General features: G+C 40.6%; 1 protein-coding gene across 1 annotated transcript; it reads left to right on the top strand.

Annotated features, from left to right (window-relative positions):
- The first annotated feature begins 11658 nt into the window (after nt 1-11658).
- LOC109243097 lies at nt 11659-12525 on the top strand. Its single transcript, XM_019409989.1, has one exon. The coding sequence runs from the start codon at nt 11813-11815 to the stop codon at nt 12359-12361; it is 549 nt and encodes a 182-aa protein (XP_019265534.1). The 5' UTR covers nt 11659-11812; the 3' UTR covers nt 12362-12525.
- Nucleotides 12526-15810: the final 3285 nt, after the last annotated feature.

A 15810-nucleotide genomic window follows, 5' to 3' on the forward strand; every position in this document is an offset into this window, starting at 1 on the left:
GTTCTGTGACCGTGAGTACCATGATATTTACATATTAGGTTGGGATCCCTTTGGGCTGGATCAGACTGCAGAGGTCGAGGCCACTTCGTATCTTGATGCGTCCGATGGCAGATACGATGGCAACAGAATCAACGTTGAAGTTGTACTCTGATAACCTAGGCACTTCCTTAGACCTGATGGGCCTGTCGAAACTGTTTTTGCTCATGAGTCCCCGATTATTTTGACCTCGATCGCTTCTCCCACCACTTCTCACAGGGTTTCGTGCAGACCCATTACCTCATCGATCTCCATTGTATGGTTGATACCGATCCCTGTTTGATCTTGGTTCACGATCAATGTCTCTCTTGACTTTGTCGATAGTGCTGACAGGATAAACGGACCCGGAAGGAGCCCCAAGCTGATCATCTTCGACCCTAATTTTTTATTGTACCGGTTATGTACGTCGGCCCAAGTCACAGCCAGATATTCTATTAGATTTTGCTTCAACTGCTGTGAAGCCAATGAGCTTCGAACATTGAGTCCCTGGGTGAAGGCTTGAACGGCCCAATCATCCGCGCCCGGAGGCAGGTCCATCCGTTCTATTTAAAATCGGGATACGAATTCTCTGAGAATCTGATTATCTCTCTGTTTCACCTTGAAAAGGTCTGATTTCCTGGTCTCGACCTTGATGGCCTTGGCGCGTGCTTTCACGAAGGAGTTTGCAAGTATAGCAAACGAGTCAATTGAATTAGGGGGTAGGACGATCTCCATCAGTAGGACGATCTCCATCAGTAGGACGATCTCCTTTCGACAAAGTTTCCCCGAACTTTTTCAGTAGGACGATCTCCATCTTATCATCCTCCAAGTCGTTCCCTTTGATGGCGCACGTGTATGAGGACACATGCTCATTTGGGTCATTTGTTCTGTTGTACTTAGGAATCTCGGGCATGCGAAACTTCTTTGGGATTGGCTTCGGAGCTGCGCTCGAAGGAAAAGGTTTTTGAACAAACTTCTTAGAATACATGCCCTTTAATATTGGTGGTGCTCCTGGGATCTGATCGACCCTAGAATTGTAGGTTTCCACCTTTTTGTCATTAGCTTCGATTTTCTTTTGTCCCAATTCTACCCGTTTCGTTAGCTCATCGAGCATCTTTATGATCTCGGGGTTAGTCCCAAGTTTAGCTTCAACTGGCCTCTCCGTGACCGGTTTGTTTCTGCGGGTGACTTCTCGGGACGGCTCAGGTTCAACTCTGCTCGGGGTGTGGCTGTGGTTCTACAGTTGGGCTATCGCTGCCAGTTGAGCCTATAACATTTTCAAGATCACCCGCAAGTTGATCACATCACCTTCACCGCCATGCATATTTTGGGTAATCGATCAGACTGCCCCGCGGACGCTGCTTGCAGGATCGGTAGGCAAATTTGCATTGATTGCCACATGCGAGCTAGCGTGAGATCGGGTTCGCAGCTGGAACTCCACTGAGATCGACAGAGGGCACCTCTTTACCGGGTGCTATATTATTGTTCTCGCCATGGTGACTGGACTCAGCATCCACGTTTAGAGGGGCTGACTGGGAGTTCGAATTTTAAACTTTGACCTGAAATTAAAGACACTAAAAAGAACAAGTGTAAGATAGGATGTGTTATGGAAGTTTGTATCAAGAAGCCAATATTATCCTTAGCCCCACGGTGGACACCAAATTGTTTACCCTCAAAATCAGATAACAATTGAATTTGTAAGTGGTTTTAAAGATACGCAGATTAATTTGATACAAAGCGATAAATTAGGTTAAGCTGAATAAATAAAGATATAGTAAATTCAAACCACACGAGGAAGATGATTCCAGCCTTAGTGAAATATTCACCCTCAATCCGGGCTTACAATGGCCAATACTGATGAGAAGGGAAAAAAACTTTCAATAACAGGGAAAATAGTAATGTATTGCTTTAGATTGCGTGTTACAATGTCCCTAACGAATTATCAGCCCCCATTTATATAGTAGAGGAATCCTACTCTAAGTACAATTCATAAAAGGTAAAAAAAAATCTTCTGTTTAATTGATTGCCGGTTCTTCATCGATACGTGCCGAGATCCACGTCGTGATATCCGAGGCCAAACGGCATTCTCCGAAAGGCAAAGATGCCATAGGGAAAAGTGAATGATATTTTCTCTCTATCCTTAGGGGCTATTGTGATCTGATTGTACCCCGAATATCCATCCAAAAAGCAGAAGTGAGACCTCCCTGCCAATCTATCAAACATTTGGTCAATGAACGGTAGGGGAAAGTGGTCTTTCCGGGTGGCATTTTTATGTTTTCTGTAATCCATGCAAATTCGCCAACACGTGAGTGTACGAGTGGAGATCAACTCATTATTCTCATTTTGTACAACAGTCATGCCACCTTTCTTTGGAACACATTGGAATGAGATTACCTAGACGCTATCCAAGTTAGGAAAGATAATGCCCGCATCCAGCCAATTAATCACTTCCTTCTTCACCACTTCCTTCATATTCGGGTTCAACCTTCTTTGATGTTCCCTGGATGGTTTGTACCCCTTTTCCAAGAGAATCTTATGCATGAAAAAGGCTGGGTTGATACCTTTAATGTCTGCCATGGTCCAACTAATAGTAGTCTTTCAGTTCTGGAACACCTATAAGAGTTGTTGTATATGCATAGTTAACAAACCAGAAGAGATAATAATAGGTAAAGTAGAGTTAGGTCCTAAGAAAGCATACGTGAGGTGGGCTGGAAGTGGTTTTAGGTCCAACTGTGGTGGCTCCTCTATTGACGACTTCGCAGGTGGTGTTTTTCTTTCTTTTAAGTGTAAGGGTGTTACACCCCATGTTTTCATACGTGAAAGTACGCCATAAGTAAATTGATGAAAGCTCGGAAATGAGATGTTACATCCCGCATTTTCTTACGTTAAAGTTTCGATCGTAAGTTAATTGACGTAAGCTCGGGAATGAGATTATTTTGAGATTATAAGCATTATGCTATTTCAAACAAGAGATAAGTAAAATTGTGAAGGTAAGAGGGTAAGCAAATTAAAGAAATGAGTTTCTCCAAAGATTGACATTTTGAGATAAAATACGGTCCAAGCTACAATGCCCCGTATTTATGAACTAGTGTCATACAAGGTACCACATGACCATCATAGTAAGATGTATAAAGTGTATTAAAAGTGAGTAGTATTATAAGTAATTTTAGATATTTCTTAATTATGTGGATAATTGATTAATTATTGATTTGAGTGGGAAATTATCGAATTAATCAGGAATTTGTGGATAAATATTTATGTGAGATTTGTGGATAATTATAAGGGGATAACATCCATGTGGGATGTTAGAAATTTGGCAGCAAAAGCCTTAGGAAAATATGACTCCTAAGTTCACTTAATGAGGTGGCATATTTAGGGGATTACGTGGCTTAGTAATCTAAAATGTGGGGCCCACACCCAAAGGTTAAATACTTCTCTAAAGTGACTTTGTATTCTCTACAAGGGAATGAAGAAGGTTTCAGCAAATTCTCAAGAGATCATATTTATCAATAGCAATGTGATTTGCTTCAAACATACCATACGAGAATTCTTAGCATAACAGCAACGGGATTTTGCGATTCTATGGGAGTGCGGTACAATCTTTCTCAGGAATATCATACGGATTCTCGCCCACTTTGATTCTCGGTTACGCGTTTTGTCGCAATTAACGTATGTTAGAGGGATTGTCAAGAGAATCGGCTCATGTATATTAAGGCAATCCCTTCTTACCTTTTGGCATGATCTATACAACACAAACGAAACGAGCAAAGCACAACATCTATAAATGACTCTATTCATAGAAGTATTAGAGGTGCCTATGTTCTTAAGTTCCCATGTGTCTTATTATTACATCTTCTGTACATGGGTCTCAAAAAAATACGTAAGTTGAAAAAAGTTTACTTCATGATATTACTCTAAGGCATAATGGTCTTATGACATTCCGAGAGATTTTATTGACGTACTTCTCATGCATTGTATTCATTTATACATGTACATTGACCCATGACCAGATGGCGTTATATACGCGTATAGATATATGGGATATGGGAAAAGGTTGCGGCGTTATATACGCACCACTACCTGATCAGCTGGTATACGTTGATGATTTTGCCCACAGTGGCCGAGATGATATGATGGGATGCCCTCAGAGGCTTAATGATGTTATGAACATATGTACCTATGCACGACATGACATTCAAATGCATATGCATGACACTATAAGTATTTCATGACTTACAGAGTTATCCAGACTTACAGGTGAAGTCATTTACTCCATGTTTCATCCATGTCTTTTAGATACTTATTTATATGCCTTCCATACTCGGTACATTATTCGTACTGATGTCCTTTTGTTGGGGACGCTGCATTCATGCCTGCAGGTATAGACAATCAGCTTGACGAGCCCTCATAGTAGACGAGGTTAGCATTCAGCGAAGGGTCGGTAAGACTTTTTACCTCATTCGGAGTGCAGCCGAGTCTATGAATCATCATGTCAGAATTTGGCTACAAACTTAGGGGTAGGCCGGTACCCTGTCCCATTTGATGTCAAATACTCTTAAAGGCTTTGTAGATAAATGTTCATTTTGTACAGTATGTCATAGGCCTTGGCGGACCATACATATTCATGTTTTAAGAAAGATGGTACATCGATATAGTGCTTTCCCACTTATTGCTATACATTACGAATTGTGACCATGTTGGCCCAGTTACCAATGATAGTACGATAAGAAAGATATGTTACGTTGGTACTCGGTTGAGTAAGGCACCGGGTGCCCGTCTCGACCCATCGGTTTGGGTCGTGATAAAGGGCCAAATCGAGGTTCACTTTTCCAGAAACCTTGACCTTCATGAGCGAAAACCCACTCTGCCAACTCTTCACCATCAACTTTTTTTCATCAAGCAAGCTTCTAATGGATCTCTAACATGAAGAGTGTCATCCTCCTTTTGTAGTATCACATCAACTGCCTCCTCTAGCGAACAATTTGAGAACTCGATGGGTCTCCTCATAGAGTGTTGAACATTGAATATTATTTCTTCATTGTTCAACCGCTTTTTCTAATCTCCAGTCTCACAGTCAATCAATGCTCACCTAGTATCCAAGAATGGCCTTCCTAAATTATGGGTATTTCTTCGTCAACCTGGCAGTTGAGAATAGCAAAATCGATTCGAAATTGCATACCTGTTGAGAAAAGGGTACATCTGGGAACTACTCAACGACAAGGGAAAATAGAACCACTCGGCCTCGCTCGAATTCAACTTACATTCAGCCTAACCCGAACATGATTCACAGAATAACCTCATTCGAGTCAATTACGGCAACGTTCGACTTCACGCGAAGTAATCAAAGACACTCGATCATGATCGAGCTAACGCCTACCAACACAATTCTTTTAATATAGGCAATCAATTGAGGAAAATATTCAAGGAAAAAAGAAGACTCTCGGAAATAAACAGCAAAAGTAGCATTCCAAAACGTATCTTACAAGGGCCGAACAGAAGCACACAAAAATAAAAACAATTACAAAAAATACTACTCGGCAGCGTCGCCCCCACCATCGTCCTCGCCATCGGAGTATTCATCATCATACCAGGCACTTGACTGAAGCCCATCCAAATCATCTTCACCATTACCGACCCCCGGCGTGGCAGCATCGTAACCACAGGCGACCCAAGCTGAGCGTGCCTTAGCACGAATGCCTTAAAACTCAGCCTTAGAAATCCTCCCTACCATCATCAAGCCCCTGAATATGTCTAGTTGAGCCTCGACATGAATCCACTTCTCGTACAAATCCCATGGAATATTGGGATAAGTGGAAGCATGAGATGAAGATGGTTGAGCCAGTAGTTGCGGCTTTTCGGCATCCAGAACGGTGATCTGCTCATTAGGTCCGAAATCTCTTTCTCAAGCCCACAATCCCTTCAAATCTCGCCTCCCTGAGCGCGTCCGTCTCTGCATCATTCGCCAGCTCAGATCTGAGGACACGGATGGTATCCTCTAATGCCGCCACCTTCGCCAAAGCCGCTGCCCTGGCCTCCTCGATCCTCTCCGAATCTGCCACTCTTTTGATCAACTCGACACTTTGGCCATTAGCTCTGATCGAGCTCTACTCTAGCTCGGCCCGCAGGGAGGCCACTTAAGCTTGAAGGTCGACACACTCAGCCACGACCCCCTTGCTCACTTCGAGCTCATCCTCCTTGTCTCTAAGCGTGCCCTCGAGCTCGCTGCATGTGCCGATGACCCTCACGAACTCATCGTCCTTCTGCCCAAATCATCTCTAAGGGACTGAAAATTGCCATCTGCACTGAACCGGGAACGCATCTCATGATACTTGTGATCAGAACCATTTTCATGAAAACAACCTTCTGCTTCTCCTCTCAGCGGGCGCTCTCGATCTCCAAAATGAGAGTGTAAGGGATGAAGGAAGAACCGAAAAGAGTAAGTAAAAATAAAAAGAAGAGAGGACGTAAGGTACAAGAACAACAGAAACAAAAACACGAACTCACCCTCAAAGCCATTCCGGATATGCCTAACGACAGATCGGCATCCTAAAATGACCGTAAAGTCCTGTTCTCAGCGCTAGAGCCAAGAGGGACCAAAGAAGGGACCACTTCTCTGTGTTCATCAACAGATCGCTGTCAAAGGGAATGACTATAGAATGAGTAGATCCATCCATTCTCCCTCCACTGGGGTAAACCCCTCATCGAACATGCTTTCCTCTTCGGGGTCGACATCGGAACCGGACTCATAATCATCTACGGCCACACCTTTTTCCTTCTCTTGCAGAGAGGAAGGAATGTCGATCCACTCTGATATCGACGGATCACTCTTCAGAACGACCTCCACAGACTTTGATCATCCTCCTCTTTCCACAGCGACCTCTGACAAGGGAGCAATCCCCACATCTGAAGGAGACGCAGTCTCTGCGTCCAAACCCATGCCACTCTCGGGTGCAACCGCAGCCTGCTCAGGATCGCCCCTCGTTAGCTCTTCGTTCCTCACCGCCTCGACGACGACCTCTACTCTCCATCTTTTTAGCGGAATTGCTTCCTCCTTGTTCGGCGATGATTCGTCCACCAAACGCAGAATAGGAGAAGTCGGAGTCTCCACTGATGGGGCAGCCACCCGACGACCAGGCCCACGCAGGGCCGGGGCCTGAGAAGAAGCAGCAGTCTATGCGGACTCGCCTGCAGTTACAGTGAGTAGAGACCCGGTCAAGGTGCCCGATTGACGAAAAACAAGGGTGGGAGCCTTCGCTTTCCTCGGAACCCTCCGGCCTAACAACAAAGAAAAGCTACATAAGATAAAAATAAGACGGCAATAAGGTCGAAGTGACCGATGATCGAAACTTAACTTACCGGTCGAAGAAGGTTTACGTCCAAACTTCTTGTTGAACGATGACCATTCACGGATTCCTACTGTGTGGGGTAAAATTTGAGCTACCCAGTCGCGAAGATCGGTAACCAACATAGGAGGATCCTTCTCGGCTACACAAAAAGAAAGAAGAACGATCAAGTCACCGAAGAGAGAACAAACAATCAGTTAGCAAAAACACTTACGAGCGAAGTTCCACTCCTCGGGGAACCCACTGGTGTTCGCCACCACGTGCTCGGTTTTGATGTAGAAAAAGTTGACCCAAAATCGACGATTCATCTTATCGTCCATTTTCACCACCAGTCCGTTGGTCCCACGGTGGCGGAGATGTATCATCGTAGCCCTGTGGAAGCTTGGTGCGAAAAGATGCAGTAGATGGCGGATGGAATCCCACGGTCGGCCAGCTCCGCACACTTTATCAACATAAGAAAGAGTTTGTAAATATAGGGGGAGAGCTGGGCCAGACAGATACCGTAATAGCGGCAGAATTCCTCCTCCAACAAGGAAAGAGGAAAAGAATAGCCCACTTGGAACAGGTACGCGTAAAACACGCAATACCCAGGACGATGAATCTGGATCACGTCATTTCCAGTTGGGACCAGATCGATGTGAGCGGGAATGTTGTACTTGGTCCTCAGCACGGCAAGATGGGCTGCTTCCATCTCGGATTTCGCAGGCTCGGGTTAGTCCGCAAGTGACTTCGAGAAGTCCCACCTGGAGCCTGAATTACGAGGAATGATTTCCTCCACAGTAGGGAAGCTCTCATCCTCTACAACAATGGCTTCCGCTTCATCATGAGAGGGCATGACCACTGACAACGGAACTGGGTCAAAGGTCCTCTCAGGGTTGGAAGATGTACTACCCATCTTTTGTTATATAGGTGTGAAGGAATTGAAAGTGCAGAAGTGATAATGGCAAAAGTTGCTGAAAATAGGAATACTGAAAGAAGAAGAAGAAGAGGAGAAGATATGCAGGATCGAAAGATTGGAAAGTGTAAAGTTTCATTCAAAGGGTTTCCCCCCTTTATTTATAGAGAACACCGGGCACGGATCGAGAAAAATAACAGTCAAATGCACTGGGATCGAAATGACAGGGATGCAGGAAATGATGCAACGCATCGGGAAGATGCGTAATGATGACGCATGGGGCTGTGACGTCATTTCTGAACCAACATCATTAAGAGTGGCTCTCAAAATGCCACATCATCACCTCGGCTGCGATTCTCACTACTCGACCTCCCCATCCGAATCTCTCAAACTGTAACTAACAAAGTCCGCTCATTGAGGTCGACCAAAAGACGACCTCGATAAGCGAGGAACTAACTGTATGGGTCAAAATCCGACCGAGGAAATTCAGCACGAGGAGGTGATTATCGTGAGAATTGTAACTTATCATGGACAGTTCGGCTGAGGTCGATCAAGGTGAATAGAACAAGCCGTTGAGTGGCTCATAAGGGACGAGGTCGAGCAGCAAGCGACAGAAGTAACGGCTAGTACAACTTTGGAACATACAAATGGAATATTCTATTGAATATTCCTTCTGTTGTACCATTTAGGGGTTTTTCGGGAATATCCCATATAAATAGCAGGAGAGATACGGAAAAGGGCATGTAATATTCCATTTCATAAGAACACTTTTGAAAAGTAAGCTCTTTAGATAAATACAAAGAACAACTTTCAGATAGAGATTCGACCCTTATATTCAATCCATTATCATTTCCACCAAATCCGAGAAAGTGTATAATATTCTCTCATATTCTTGTCATTCATCATTGTCAGAAGAAGGAATCATCCAACTCTTTCATTATTGGGTGAATCTTCCTACTTATTTAAATTTAGTGTCATTTATTGGTATTTATTACGTGCTCTCATCACATTAATAACAACATCATTTATTACGTATTACTTTAAATCTACTTCAACGTGGTCCCACATTATCCATATAAACTGATTTTAGATCTAGGGATATTATCTTTGACTATGATTAATCCCTTATCCTTTTACTTAACTAATTTAACAAAGAGTTTCATACTTTTTGGTCAAAAAGTACCTATATATTTTTCCCAACTCACCAAAAGAATATCACGTGAACTCGATCGACGATTAGAGGAGTGTAAAATACATTCAATACGTTCAAGTATTCGGATGAAAACCCGTGAAATATGGAGACCGACATGTCAAAATGGACATAGTTCATATATTTTTAGACAATTTTATCATCATTATCTAATTCTACTCAACATTTACTTGGACAAAGACGATTCTGACGAAAACAATAGTCATTTGCCAACCTGCCTAACTCTAATCAAATTTTACTTTTTTATTTATTTTCTAATAATTTTTAAATTACTTACCGAAATGTCATTTTTTTCTATTATGACTATATATCTAACCTAGCCAAAAAAAAAAGGAATAATCTTAAAAATATCTTCCACACATTTTTAAGGGAAAATTATGCGACACGTCAAATATATGTACTATATGTACCATTCGTAGCTTTACTTTCAAAACATTTATCATTTGTGGCTTTATTTGAATTTTATAGCAAATCCATAAAATAAGAGATTAATTGTTTTGATATGAAATATGAGTAGCTCAATTGGTTTGAACGTTCGCTTAGTTAGCAAAGGTCTTGAGTTTGGCTCTCAGCAAGAGCATTTTATTTTTCTGTATTTCTGTTTCGACTTGGTTGTATTCGTTGCGAGTATTAATATAGTTGATACATATTATATTCGTTGCGCAAACAAATACAATTGACACATGCTGCCAACTATAGCTATAAATGATAATTAGGCCAACTATAGTTACTAGGCTCTAATCTATAGTGCTTTATAAAAAGAGAAATTTTCATAAAGCACTATCTTTTAGTAGTAATTAGACATCTATAGATACCATTTGCTATATTACGGATTATAGATACCTTTTCTGTGGTTATAACATGTATTTGATGTATTTAAGCTATTGTATTCATGAATACAGTAGCAAAAATAGGCGTGAATCAGGGAAGTCCAGCTAATCAGTTGTTGTATTCGAGTGTATTCGATTGTATTCATAGAGTGAAACATGGGATTACAGCTGGACAGATTATTGTATTCGAATGTATTCACGGCGTGAAATAGGGGATTACATTGTTTTTAAAACGGAAAGTGAATCAATTAACATAACACACTCCTAATATAACTCAACAAACTCAATTATAACATACAAATTTTGTATTTTCAGTTATAAAAAAGATTCTCAACCGAAAAATACCCCAAAAATATAGCAATCTTCAGAGAAATTATATAATACATCTGAATACATAAATTATATTAATTAAAAAAAATATATGAATATATTCATGGTATATATCGAGACAACGAATACAATGAAATACATAGAATACAGTGGGATACATTGAAATACAATGAGAAAAAAAAACAGTGCATACAATGAAATATATGGAATACAACGAGATACATTGAATTACAATGAAAAAAATACAACGAATACAATGAAATACATGAAAATACAACGTGAGTTGAAATATATTAACACAAAATCAAGTTGCTCAGCCCCAAAATTCATCGTCTTTGTTCAAGAACAAACCCTAATTTCCAGCTACTCCTACTGCAGCAGATGCAACAATAACGTCAGAAGCAACAACAACAACAGGAAGCCATGGCTCGTTTCCCTTCTAACAACAATAGGAAGCCATGGCTGCCGTCAACAGAAATTGTGCCTTTGTTAAAGGAAGAGCCGGAGGAAAACGATTTGAAGGATGGGCACACGAAAGTTACGCCAGAAAATTCTTGGAATTGTAAGGGAGACGTAAGGATTTCTTCTGCAGTTGTAATTGCAATGGAAGGGTTTAGGGTTTAATCCTTTCTCTCCAAATAACTGGATTAGATTGTTTAGTTTGGTTAATAATTGTTGATAAATTGATCCTTCAGTTAATGGCGATGGTGGGAAGGAATTGGAGAGCTCTTTATGAGAAATCTGAGGTAAAAGTTGTATCAAAGTAGAGAGAGAAAGAAAATATTGCAACTGAATAGCGTATTTAGTGGCTTAGGAGTAGGAGTTAACCAAAATTAGATATTTTGCTATAAACATTAAAAGGTATCTATAGAGTATAATTTTTTTAAATGATATTTATTTAAAATAAAATAAGGTATTAACCTTTGCTATAGGAGGTAAAAATTCCTTATAAAAAATCATTTTTTTTTTAAATGGGTGAAATTTGGGCTGTATATTTAGTCCAAAATAAATCAGATGCTAATTTAACAATGAAAAATATGTCCAGTCCAAACAAACTCCGAACTTGAACAGATTAAGCAAGTCAAATAAATTTGGGCTATTAGCTACTCTTAGTGACATATATTTAAGTAATTCAACCCTAAATAGAGCTGCAGCCGGAGCAGATGAAAAGAAAGTGAGGGTCGGATCCATGCAGCAGCAGTCTGGATGTTGTGAGGTTTGCACCGCCCGGCAACCTCTCATCCTCCACCTTCTTCCCTACAGAGGTCTCCACCGCCGCCTCTGCACCGCCTGCGTACTGGCGGCGCACCCTGGTTCCTTCTGTCCTATCTGCTTCGAAGTCTTCCTCCACAACAACCCTCCTCCTCCTCGTCTCCGTCTCCATTGCTTCAAATGCCCTTCCATCGCCCACCTCTCATGTGATGTTGCTGCTCCTGCTCCTGCTCATTACTTGTGCCCTCCCTGTTCCAACCCTAATTTCACCTTTTTCAACCTTCCTCGCACTGAACCCGTCCAGATCAACCTACATTTGGCTAAACAGTTGCTCGCCGCTGCTTCCATTGCTTTTGAGTCTATCAACAATGCTGCCGTTATCTCGAGGATTAACGCTGAGATTAGGGTCAAAGAAGCTCTGTTGGCTAAGGCTGAAGTTGGCCAATTTTTAATGAATCATCATTTAATGCCCAAACAGAAAAGATGCTTATCTCAATCTTCTGATGATGATAGCTCAAGCAGTTGAGATTCTTAAACAATGCTGGTGTATAACTTCGCTCTTTTTTGAATGATTGGGTTATTTGGGGCTAGTTTTAGGAAAATATAGGAATTGGATTTATTCATCTAGCCTCTCTCTTGAATTTGCTGTCAAATTTTGAGCTATAATTGATACTAAAAAGAAATTGTTTATGAGATTAATATGCATCTAGGTGTAGTATGTTTTACATCAGACTTAACATTTCCATTGATTGGACCTTGATTACTTCCTTGTTAAATTGGTTTAGAATTTTGGCACAATTACTAGCATGGGAAACATGGTCCTGCCTATCCATCCAACTGTCTAATCTGGCCTAAACATACCTTAATAATTTTTGGTGCACTTTTCTGACAAGGGTGAAGTTTGTCTCTTGAAAGGTTAAAAATCTTCCGATTAACTGATTGCCTGCTCCCTATCGACACGTGCCGAGATCCCCGCCGTGATATCCTGCCGGTCACAGATATTTCGGTCTTCCGTTGGTTATGCTTGATTGTTGACAATGTCCTTCGAAGTTGTTTTAGGCTAAAACGGATTCTGGAACTATGACCTTGATATTCCCGAGGGCAGGTATCGTGTCCCGTGCTCCGGCTCGATGGGACTTTCGGCTTGATTTTTGTCCCTTGCCATCACATCTCGAGCTTGGCTTATCTTGTTGGAAGTCGAGGTGCATCATGAACTCGGTTTTACCCGTATACATGAAGATTGAGAGTGAATGCACCGAAGACGAAGCTTTAGATATTATAGATATGGAGTAATATTTTTCAAAAAGAATTGAGGAGGATCAAGTATATAAGGACACGATTGTGAGTATAATGCAAAATTACTCCATCAACAAAAAGATGCAGTGTAAGGTTATAAAGTCAAGCGAGAAATTCGAAAATTGCCAAATTTACAAGTGGTCATGCAAAACTAGTTACAGTTTCAAAAGTAATCGAAATTTCGCCACTTTTCATGTAAAGATAAATCTGAACGAAAACACTGTTCAAAATTCGAAAAAATACTCCAATATAATATATTGGAATTTCAGTATAATATACTGGAGATGGTGCTCCAATCTCCAGTATATTATACTGAAACTTTCCGCGTGTTGGAGTTCCAGCATAATATACTGGAAGTTCATACACAGGTGCACCGATCTCCAGTATATTATGCTGGAACTTTCTGTATTGCAGCAAAATAGTGGCTATTTTTCAATGACTTTGCAAACGCTGGCTATTTTTGAATGACCAGTCCGAAAACTGGCTAGCCCTTGCTATTTCAACTAAAGTCAAGCGCCACGAGGCCCACGAGGTACAATCAATTGTATATTATGATGTGTATGTGTATAAAATAGGGAATCTTACAGAAATGTCTCAAATAGTTCTAACTTACCACCTCTAGCCATTAATCATACATTTATCAAAACTAGCAAATCGCATACAAAAAATCCAAATAAATAAGAATTCTTTCTCTCCAAGAATTACACGCAGAGATTTCTTTTCATATTTTTAAGCATGATCAACAACATTAGATGCATGACAGAAAGATTTTTTTTTGTTAATGAGGTAGCAAATAAGGTGATAAAACTAATATATATATATATATATATATATATATATATATATATAGAGAGAGAGAGAGAGAGAGAGAGAGAGAGACCTTTTCAATGGGTATGGTTGAAATTCGCTGAAAACATATAGACAAGTCAATATACAAAATTTGAGGAAGATTGGAGGTGATTTGACTGATTTTGATATCAAAAGTCATAGTTAAATCGAGTTCAAAAAATTCTTCTGCGGCACATGTATCACGCATGTATATCACACACAGGTATATATGTGATACACATTTAATACAAATATGATACAAATATGATACACAAATAATACACAGTGTGATACACATATCATCTTTTTCCATGTTCATCCACTTCAAATTTCAATTCAAACAACCTCAGAACTCTACCAAATCCTCTTAAAACTTAGATGTAAACTCCTTAGTGTATCCAATCTATTCCAACAACAAAGAAAGCAAAATTTAACAGTTTTTGGCTACGAATAGCTAATTGGCTAATATTAGTAATATTTTATTAATGTGTACACTGTTATATACAAAGAATGTTGTCTGAAAAATTATGCATAGCAATTATACTTCTATTTTAAATATGTATGATTTTATATATGTATACGGTAGAAACTGGGCTCGTCTACGACATGGTAGATCGGGCTCGGAACAGAGGGACTGAAGCTCGACCCCTGGTCCTCACCGGGCCAGAACCCGTGTTCAGAATGTCCGTCCTCAAGAATATTGAGTCCGTGACCCCGGAATCGACCTTGACTCCGAACGGGCTCGAGGAAACATTGTCAGCATAACCCACAGAAGACCGAAATAACAGAAGGCCGAAATATCCGTGCTGGTCGGATATTACGGCGGGAATCTCGGCACGTATCGATAAGGAACCGGCAAATCGGCAAATCAAGAGATTTTTACCTTTCATAGAATTATACATAAAGTAGGACTCCCGTGCTATATAAAAGGGGTCTGATTACTTGTAAAACACATTGTAACACGCATTCCAAAGCAATATATTATTAATTTCATTCTTTATGCTCTTGTTCTTCTGTATCTTGATATTGATCAAATTGCATCCAGTTCAAGAGAGACTTACTTTCCAAGACTGTAATTGTTCAAGCTGTGCGGTTTGAATTTACTTTATCATTGTTCACTTTAATTGTAATTTAATTTATCTCTTTGTGTCAAATTAATCCGTGTATCCTTAAAACCACTTACAAATTCAGTTGTTATTCGATTTTAAGGGTACACGGTGAACGACTACCAAATAACTGGAACATAACTCACTTGAAGCGATACTACTGCTAAGGTACGGCCCCATTGATTTCCTTTTACTTATTTTTGAACTAACACTTGCAGGTAATTAGCAAGGAACAGTACAATTTTTAGACCCGAAAGCACGCATTGCACTCTTTTTCCCTTGAACCGGTTTTGTCCCAAATGAGTTTTCCGGCAAGGTTTTTAACAAGGCAGCAGTGGGTCGTGCTAACTTAGAATAGAAGGCTGGTCGTGAATCGGTGTCAAAGATCGCATTAACAGTATTTGAGGCTTCTCTCTATGATCAACCTCGAATACTGGGAGGCATTACCCTCAGATATCGACTTTAGCAAGGAATGAAACTTCGTGACTGAATGGTCTCAATCAATAGGATTTATTGTAAGGGCCAAACGGTTAAATGAACCGTGCCCGCATAGACTGCTCGAGCCCTGGCACAAAGCATGTACACATGTATTACTATTATGCACAAGAATAAAAAGAAGTCTCTTCCTTGCGGACAAATATCTTGTCCCTTAAAATTTTTCTTGCATTTCTTAAGGGATTTAGTACATCCGATCCCCTAAAGGTATCGAGCCTAAGGGCGACCTTATCCGAGTTCGAACAATCAC

This window comes from Nicotiana attenuata, unplaced genomic scaffold (genome assembly GCF_001879085.1).
Source record: "Nicotiana attenuata strain UT unplaced genomic scaffold, NIATTr2, whole genome shotgun sequence".
Lineage (NCBI taxonomy): Eukaryota > Viridiplantae > Streptophyta > Magnoliopsida > Solanales > Solanaceae > Nicotiana > Nicotiana attenuata.